Genomic DNA, 10,489 nt, shown 5'->3' with positions numbered 1-10,489 from the left:
ATCCTCAAATGGTACACCCATTATGATAATTTCTCTATGAATCCGAAGTCATTTTTTCCCATTCCTCTCAATTTATACCGCAGACCGAAGATAAAACAGAACACTCCAAGCTCCTTATCATAATCTGCTGCAAATGCTCAGTAGTCAACCATACTATGGACTCGAAACCCTTAGGCACCACACCTTAACCTTTGAACCCACTAGGACCGTTATTGAGAGTTACCCACTCTAACTTGGTCCCGAATATAATCAACTGCAAGGCTCCGCTAGCACATGACCACCCTCTCAAAGAAGCATTCGGCCGAATAACCTTCCTTGCAACTTACTTCCACGCGAAGCATAATTCCTGAGTATTTCCTAAGCTTGAACATGAATCGATGATGCCAATTATAGAACACATTCTTCAATTCCTTTGCTCAAATTACCTCTGATGTTCTCTTTCCTTAGTCGCAGTAACCCATCAATATGCTGATAACTAGAAATCTCACAAATAGGCGACCAAGCAATCCAACCATAGGCGGTGGGACTCTCCCACTTAGCTTGAAGCCACTATTACACAACTTTGGAACCCACCAAGATTCTTTATCTCTTATTGACATGACCTTGCATAATTAAACCGCCAAATTCCTCGAAATCCTTCTATTAGCATTTCATGAACACTCTGAATTTCTAGCAACATTCATATATTAGACCTCTTACCGGATAGCTAGTAAAATCCTTCGCATGAGCTTCACCAACCACGCGACCGCTGACCTGCTCATAGGAGAAAACCCACTTGAGCCTATGTTCATTCACCGGCTGCACAAGTCCATTCACTCCTCGTGGATATCAACTAAATGTGCGACAATATTTTTCAATTCAAAGTTATGTTGTATCCTTCTTCATATCAAGTAGCTCATTTCCGTCATATCAAATCTCTTGCCGTTATGCTAGCCAATATTTCAAATTAAGCTCATAGACCTAGTCACTGTCCACCATGAATCCCAAATCACTCTAAACTTTTCTCAACGAGTGTAGTCATCCTACCACAGAACCCATATGCTACTCTGCCCCAAAGGCGAATTGAAGAAAACCATAACACCAGCGAACTTAATGTATTCAACAAGGACAATGACACCATATCACAGATGAAAATTCCACCACGCTCGAAAATACCAAGTCTTGTCAATCCATCAAACCAAACTTGAACATTCATAGCCCGATTGCCTCTCCTCCGCTGGAAATAAAATTCTGAATCTCTGAATCTTGCATTGAGTAAACATCCTTCCAAGTCATTCACTTCTTCAACGCATAGACAAGCATCCTACCTTTACACCAATATTGTGCGATAGCAACGCACGAATCGTCATAACAATTAATGCCAAATCTCAAACCTTAGGTAATACTGATACTGAGTAGAAACGATAGAACGACCTTCCACAAGGCAACGACAATAGCCTAATCAAACATGCAGGGAGGAACATCATGTATCATATCTGTAGTACCATTAAAATTTCTCAATTCTCGATCGATATAGAAAACACTTCACGTCGCATAAGATTGAGTAGGAAATAAAAAAAAGGCATAAGCCTCAAAGGAATCAACCGCATGATGAGGAGTCAATAAGGGAAGTGCTCCTAACATCCTTGTAGCCTCTCGAAGATAAGTACAGACGTCTCCGTAACGATCCGCAAGACTCTACTAGACTTGCTCATGACTCGTGAGACCTAAGTGAACCTAGTGCTCTAATACCATGTTGTCACGACCCAAAATCCACTAAGGGTCGTGATGGCGCCGGACACCGTTGTCTGGCAAGCCAACCATAAATACTTAATTAAATTCTCGTTTAAATAATTGTGAAAACTATAATTTTTCTTCAATTTGGCTAGTAAAAGATAATATTTACAAAATAAATAAAAGAATGTTTAGAAGTTAATACAGAATATACCATAATCATCCCATAACCCGGTGTCACAAGTGCATGAGCAGTTTCTAGGAAATAATGTAATACAACAACTGTGCGGAATACAAATTGGACAGAAAAAAATAAAATACAATACTCTGAAGGAGACTCTGCTGGTTGCGGGTCGTCTCGAGAGGTGCAGCTCACCTAAGTCTCCGTATCAACCATGCCGCTGCGCCCAACTAGGCAACTAGACATACATGTGTTTGTGCAACAAAAATGCACAGCAAGTGTAGTATGAGTACAAAACAACGTGTACCCAGTAAGTATCCCGTCTAACCTCGAAGAAGTAGAGACGAGAGGTCGACTTCGACACTTACTAGTGGTCCAATAATAATATATTAATAATGCGAATAATCATGGATTAATTAAAAATGGCAGTAAACTCAAGTAAGTCAAGAAAGAAGTAAACATTCCTTTTTATATTTAGAAGTCTCCAAATTCATATTCCATTATTTATCAATTTATCTAAGACCAGGGAGGCAATATCAATTTGTAAATCTCAAGCAAGCATTACAAGCATGCGCAAATCATGCCGAGGTCGTACGACCCGATCCAACAAATATTTAAACTGTGCACTGCCAGAGGGTCGAATGGCGCGAACCATAGATGCATCTATTACCCCGCTCGTGAATCATACGTGCGACGCGGTCAAATATAAATAATAGAGTTACCCCGCTCGCGAATCATACGTGTGACATAGGTACTCATAGATACACACGATCAAACAGTCAATTAAGAATTCATCAAGAAACATTTATCCAAGGAAAAGTCAATTCTCTTTTAACGATTTAAGAAAATGAGGTTTAACCCTTTTTAGAAATTCTTTTACTAATTCGATATGATTTAGGCAATTTCAGTTATTAATAAGATTACAAATATTTCAGGTATAGCATGCTTTTGGGTCCTAGACTACCCGAACTTAAACATAATAGTAGTTACGCACCTACTCTCGTCACCTCGTGCGTACGTAGCCCCACAAATAGGAGCACATAACCAATTATTTCACCTATGGGGATAATTCTCTTTTACAAGGTTAGAAAGGAGAGTTACCTCGCTCCGAAGTCCAATAACCGGCTTCCAAGCCCCTTCCGACAACTCAAACCAATGCCCCAACGCTCCAAAACTAGCCAAATAATGGGCAAACCAATGAAAATACACCCTAATACTTATAACAATTCAATTTATATAAAATTCCAACTCCGCTTGAAAATTAACAAAATTTCCCTCGGGACCATGTGCCCAAATTCCAAAAATTTTCGAAGATAAAGTTTACCCACAACCTCACGAACTCAAATATATAATTGGCTCTCAATTTCATGTCCAAAATCGTGGTCAAAATTCAAGAATACAAATTTCTTAGGTTTTCTTCAAAATCACAAAATTTCTAGTAATTTACATGATTTTCCATGTTAAGATCTAGATATAATCCAAGTAATTAACTTGCAATAAGTGGAAATCACTTACCTTGACATGGATGATGAAAATGGAGCTCCAAAATTGCTCCTAGGTCAGCTCCCATGGAGGAAATAATATGAAATGAGCCAAACCCATTTCTTCACACTTATACACTGCCCAGATGACTCTTCTTCGTGTTCGCGAGACCCCCATCACATTCGCGAAGAAGAAAATTCCCAAAAATAATTTTCCAAACTCTTCTCACACAACCTCTAGTGTAATAACCATAAATTTTTGTACAAAACTCCAAATGACAAATGGTTTAATGTTTTGAAAACTAGACACTAAGATCTACAACTTTTATGTTTTGTTCATCTCCCAATTTCTTATAGATTTTGAGATATAAGCTGCCAAAGTCAGCCCTATGCAACACAAATTTCTTCTTCATCTTCCCGGACAGCCTGTAATTTACCAGCCATAACTTTTAGTACACAAATCCAAATACTAATGGTTTACTTTTTTGAAAACTAGACACAAAGAACTACAACTTTTATTTTTGGATCATCTCCAAATTCCTTATAGATGGCAAGATATGAGCCTCTGAAGTCAGACCTATGCAACAGAGATTTCCTTCTTCGCGAACGCGAGGATCTCTTCGCGAACGCGAAGAACAAAGTCCCTATCCTTCTTCGCGAACATGTGAGGATCCTCGCGAACGTGAAGAACAACACCAAACACCAGCAACAGCTATTGCAAAACAACCCGAAATGATCCAAAACCACCCCGAAATACACCCGAGGCTCTCGGTCCCCGTCCAATCACACAAACCAGTCACATAACATAACATGGACCTGCTCTAGGCCTCAAATCACATCAAACAACATTGAAATCATGAATCACACCCCAATTCAAGTTTAATGAACTTTAGAACTTCAAACTTCTACATTCGATGTCGAAACCTATCAAATCACATCCGATTGATCTCAAATTTTGCACACAAGTCACATTCCATATTACAGACCTACTCCAACTTCCGAAATTGGATTCCAACCCCGATATCAAAAGGTCCACTTTCGGTCAAACTCCTCAAAAACTTTCAAATTTCTATTTTTAGCCAAATGACTCCAAAATGACCCACGGACCTCTGAATTCACTTCTGATCGTGCTCCCAACACCAGACTTACCATACAGAGCTCTTCCTACACTCGGAATCCCAAACATACATTGATAATACTGAAATGCACTTCAACCCAAACTTATGAAATTCTTTCAAAAATGCTAACTTCCACAATAGGTGCCGAAACATTTTCGGGTCTTCCAAAACCCGATCTGGACATACGCCCAAGTCCGAAATCATCATACGAACCTGCTGGAACCTTCGAATCCCGATTCCGAGATCGTTTACTCAAAAATCCAATCTTAGTCAATTTTTTCAACTTAAAGCTTCCGGAATGAGAATTCTCTTTCCAAATCAACTCTGAACTTCCCGGAATTCAATTCCGACCATGCGTATAAGTCATAATACCTGAAGTGAAGCTGCTTATGGCCTCAAACTGTTGAACGACGCGCTAGAGCTCAAAATGACCGGTCGGGTCGTTACATTGTACGATGTTGTAGTTGTATATAATTAAGTAGAAATAATATATGAAAATTGTAGATAAGTTGTAGATAAATTGTATAATATATAATTAGTTGTATGAAATTTATTTTTCCTATATATAAATCAGATACAAAATATAAAAGACATATTGTATAACTTTTGTATAAAATTTGTATTTATGGTACTTAACTATTACGTGATGATTGAATTCACCAAATCTGTATCGATTATTTCTATTTTATTTCGCTTAAGCAGACGTGTTCAAAACTAATTCCAGGAATTTGTTTTTTTTTTTTGGTTTTTTTTTTTTTCCTTATAGAAAACCGGTATTTCCAGTTCATATCTACCGAGTGCAAAATGTGTCCCTAGAATAATGGACTACAATTACATTTCCCAATATTAGCATGATGAATCTGCTCTTCTTGCCTTGAAATCATACATTTCTTCTTCTGATCCTAACATTGAATGGTGAAAATTTCTTTAGACAACTGTGAATATCTTCAAGAAAGGCTTCTGATCTCAACTTAAGCATTACATAACCTAATTGGATTTTTCATGAAGGTTGTCGTTTATTTAAGCTGTTCAATATTAGGCTAAAGTTAATGTTAAACAGCTCAATACCGTCTTCAAATCTTGTTTTCAATTACGATATACTTAATGAATTACTTAATCAACTATGTCACCAATTGCATATAAAAGGATAATTTTTAATTGTTAAAATACATATGATTCAGATTTAAACATTTAGTTAGTGCATACTTACTTTCAAAGTAAATGGTAATATTTGGCCTATTACCAATTGGAGCTAACAGTAAACTTTATGGATAAAAATAGATAATGGATTGGGAGCCTTTTAAGGTGGATTGTATATATTTTGTAAATAAAACTTATTTATGCCGGGTGATTAACTAAACATGGACATTTAAGATAATAAAGTTTCCAATAGTGTATAGGAATAAAAAAATCCCTATACAAAATTAGGACAATTTTAATATATAAGCTTCAAATCTGTATAGGAACGAAAAAATTCATTTCGAAGATGTGAACATATGTGGAGGCAATGGGCCAAATACATGGCAACTCTTTTATGGGGCAAGTGCACAAATAGCCACTTGGAGTATTGCTATTTAAAACATAGTTCAAATTTACAATATATTTAAATTTTAACTACCTCGGAATCGAACATCAGGCTCAGGTCTGAAGACTCAGAATTCAGTCCTTCGAAGCTGAAATTTAAATTGCCAAAACCTAACTTCAGACTTCAAATAATTATGTGAAAATGATAAGTCTTGTAGAATTTTGTTGAGAGATAATGCAAGTCGTAAGATAAGAGTACGTAAGATTCTTAAATATTTTGTTAAAGACAAGGATGAAGTATCTTTCCCTTTTGCCTTCCTTTCACGGCCCAAACAGTTACCAAGAAGGAGGAGGAGGAGAAGCGATGGTCTGAAGTTTGCCTTATTCAGCCTAAAGTTATTAGGCGCTTGGATATAAAAATTGTAATTTTTGTAAAAAAGTACAGTATTTTTGAGTTGAGTTAAAAAATAGTATTTGAAATTCGAAATTATGTATGAACGTACATTTTAGTTGAAAAAATGTTGCAATTTTGTGAGTGGGGAAAGAAAAATTTTGAAAAAATCGTCAAAATCACTTTTTGATTTTTAAAAAACTCATTTTTCGGAAAATTTTCAAAAATTTACAAAATTTTACGGACAAACACATTATTTATTTATTTATTTATTTTATTTTTGAAATTTTTTTATGGACAAATGGGACCTAACTATTCTGAAAAAATCGATCATATTTTAAATACATATAAAAGCGGATACCTATGTAAATTCGAGCTATTTTATACTGCCTAACTCAATGAGCAGAATTTGGATTAGAAAATTTGAAGTCCCAGTACAGAATATTGTGCAAACAATTGCAGAAATATAGTAACATATAAGGCGTGGTCTTGAATTTTTGTCTCTCTTTTGTCCTATGGGCAAATCCTTTGTTCCCTCTTGCTCAACGGACGAAACTTCAAGGTTAAAATTTAAAAGTTTTGCCTAATCATCTTGTCGTGAACGTTGCACATGGACGAACACAAATGATTTATTTTCTTTTTTATTGGTGAGATCATAGAGTTTAATGTGGTTTTACTTAAAATTAATCAACCAATCAATTATATTCCTAATCTTAAATTATTTAGGATCGATTGTACGAAAGGCCTATAAGTTCTACTACATTTGGATTCATTTCATTTTAAAACTAGTATAAAATTCCTTGCAATTTAAGCACTCAAGAGCCTACCACAATGTCCTTATTTCACAATGTTTAACATTCTCAGTTAGAGTTTAACAATCTCTATTCTAATATATGGTCAAAATTCATTAACAATTTAAGATGTAAGTATTTTTTTCACTTGGATAAAATCATAAACTAGCATCATCATCATCATTAGGAATAAGTTTTACCTTTTCCTTTTTTTCGTTGGCAAACATTTATAGTATTACAGAACTTTTCTAATCTCTCAATCTCTTTTTCTGGTTCTTCACTGGTCCACATTATTCTTCAGTTGACCTCAACTAACAGAAATTAATCATTCTTCACTATTATTAAGACGGCAACAACTTTTCTGATCCATTATCTAATCTTGTTTACAAAATTAAATTGTAAAATTCTTCTTAAAACAAGTATAAATTCTATTTAACTCCTCTAATATTTTGAAGTAAGGAAACAATGTCCCATTCATTTTTTTGCATGAAATAGAAAACTCATCTTCCTTGGGAAAAAAAAACTCATCTCGGTTAATATTTTCCAGTGATGCTCAAACTTTGAGATATATAGAATTATGCCCATATCATTATAAACTATATTATCATTCAGCATTTTACTTTTCATTTTTATGAAATTATAAGGTGATAATTAATTCCCCCTTCAACTTTATTTTAAAAAATTAAGCTCTCCTTCTAACTATAAATAGTAGGCATTCGTCCAAGCCAACTCTATAATTTATTACTAATATTTTTAACCAAAAAAATTATCTACACCTGCTATTTACATCAAACAAATAAATACAAAACATTTGCTATGCATAATTTTTTTTCTTTTAACCATAATTAAATGATGCTATATATTTTATTTAATAATTGAATTACTTGATTTGATCTAAGCATTGTGCGCGAATAACTATTTTCCATTCTTGATTCATGTCTAACCCTCAAACTTTTGAGAGACAGAAAGAGGAGAGCGGGAGGGCACTAACACAAAGTTAGCCAAAATCTAAATATACCAACAACAACAACCGAAAGAAAAAAGAAAAAAGAAAGAAAAAAAAAAAAAGGTAAACCCAAATCCAAGTTCACGATCTCATGTCCCGTGTATAATCTCAAAATATACCCTTATCTTGTCCTACCTCTATGACTCTATTTAACTGCCTCACCGTATCCTTGTCCCCTTATATAACCTAAATTCCCACTCGCAATAAAACTTACGTACTTCCTACAAATTAGTCGCTTGTTCAACAAAACATATTCAGTCGTGATATAACTGGATAGAGTATACACAAACCTTAGTCCTAACTCGTTTGAGATAGAAAAATTGTTTTCAATAGACCCCTTACAATAAAAATATTTTCAAAGCAGGTTTAATTATTAGTCGCTATTCATATAAAAAAAAGTTATTCCCCCTTAAATTTAAGCCAAAAAGTACCCCTTAGTAGATTCTTTAAAACTCATCCCTACTTCCTCGGACCCCTATAGGACAAACCTTCTTTTTCTCCCATCCACTATATTATCACACCTCAAACACCATTTTCAGCATTTACCCTAAACCATTAGTATATTTTCTTGGATCACTCAAAACCAAAGAAAAACAAATAGCAAAACAGATAGGCACCAATAAACCTTTTTATAACCCAAAATTCACCAATCTCCAAAAAAATATACTCATTATATTCCCATCTCTTTAGTAAAAAAAATCTCCAATCATTTCGGAGAGGGGGCATATTTCCCCCAAAAAAAACTTCTTTCCCCCTCCGATACCTCTGCCTTTTGAAATCATCTCAATTCGTAACAACTCAAAAAGTTGTACAAAAAATTGAGAAAATTAAAATCTCTTCTTCTTCAACAATTTTAGTGCATGATATGACGAGACCAATTATTATACGTTCACCACCATTATTATCATTAGACAAAAGACAACCTCTTTTATCTAGCCAAGATTCCTCGTCATCACGCGGCGGCGGTGTTCGAAAGGCTCGGTTAGCGGAGGTTGCCGGCGGTGCGACGGCGGAATGTGCGGCGGTGGCTTGTTGCTGTCCTTGTGGGATTGTGAATTTGTTGGTTTTGGCTGTATATAAGGTACCTGCTGGACTTTGTCGTAAGGCTTTGAGGAAAAAACGTAGAAATCGGTTGACGAAAAAAGGACTTTTGCCGTCGAAAGGACACTGTAGCTGTGATGAAATTGAGCTAATTCATAGTTATCCTATTTCTAGCCCCATTGCGGTGGTCGGCGGCGGAAACCTAGAATCTGATAAGGATGCGCTTGAATTGGAGAAGGAAATGTGGGACAAGTTTTATGGTGCTGGCTTTTGGAGGAGCCCCTCTCAACGAGCTGAAATATAACGGTAATTACAAAATCTTTTTATTTTGTTCAGTTAATTTGTGGACACCTAGATTATCTCATAAACTACCCTTTTTTTTAATTTCTAGTCCGAAAAAAGCGTATAAAATTTGTGTAAGTTTAGTATGTATATATGTACAGAAAATATATTATTTGTTTTGCTATTATTTTTAGAGCAGCTATACAGTATTATTTTCCTTATTTTTTATCCATCAAAATTGAAATTGGTCAAAGAAATCTCCTAATATTTTAACATTGAGAGCAAATACAGTTAGTTGCAATTAATTTTGTAATTGCACTACTTGATTTGATTTAAACATTGTGAGCAAATAGCCTCCAAAAATTTAATGATGAAAGGTACGTTTATTTTTTATTTTTTTTCTTAGCGAAATTTGGACTATGATCTTCTATGATTTAATCTCATTTTATTGTCCACTAAACCACATTTTTATATCGGTGGCCATTCATTTTCTTTAATTTAATAGTCAATAATTTAAATTAAAAAATTGAATATATTTCAATATTATTTACTGGTGATCTTTTAATTTCTTAATCGTGTGGTCGTGAGAGATTGATACATGTTTTTGCAATTTTCAGTCTTCAGATGAATCAGTGGCAGAGGTGGTGATGTCCAGTGGTTGAATGAAACAATCAGAAATATTAAGCCAGTGAAAAAGGAGGAGAAAATGTTCTACGTACTTTATGTTCTCTCTGGCTCTCTTTCTCTCTCTCTGTAATTAAAGATGATTCACTCTTGTATTATATTTTTCTATTTGATGTCGTATTTTCGTTTCAAGAATCAAATGAAATTTATTGTTCAATTGCAAATTTTGTCTTATTTTATTCCTCATATTTACTCCACTTTCGAGTGTCTAATGGGATATTTTTATGAATCATGCATATTTATATGCAAACTCTTTACTCTTTACTCTTCTATGGGA

The 10,489-nt window shown here is 34.8% G+C and overlaps 1 protein-coding gene across 1 annotated transcript; it reads left to right on the top strand.

Annotated features, from left to right (window-relative positions):
• The first annotated feature begins 8,976 nt into the window (after positions 1-8,976).
• On the top strand, positions 8,977-10,262 carry LOC104240905 (uncharacterized). Its single transcript, XM_009795810.2, has 2 exons — positions 8,977-9,552; positions 10,146-10,262. Exon 1 carries the CDS (start codon positions 9,071-9,073, stop codon positions 9,548-9,550), a length of 480 nt encoding a protein of 159 aa, XP_009794112.1. The 5' UTR covers positions 8,977-9,070; the 3' UTR covers positions 9,551-9,552; positions 10,146-10,262.
• The last annotated feature ends 227 nt before the right edge of the window (positions 10,263-10,489 follow it).

Source organism: Nicotiana sylvestris, chromosome 12 (genome assembly GCF_000393655.2).
Source record: "Nicotiana sylvestris chromosome 12, ASM39365v2, whole genome shotgun sequence".
In the NCBI taxonomy this organism is placed as follows: Eukaryota; Viridiplantae; Streptophyta; class Magnoliopsida; order Solanales; family Solanaceae; genus Nicotiana; species Nicotiana sylvestris.
Note: the sequence above shows the minus strand (reverse complement) of the source record. Positions and strands in the feature narration are given on the sequence as shown.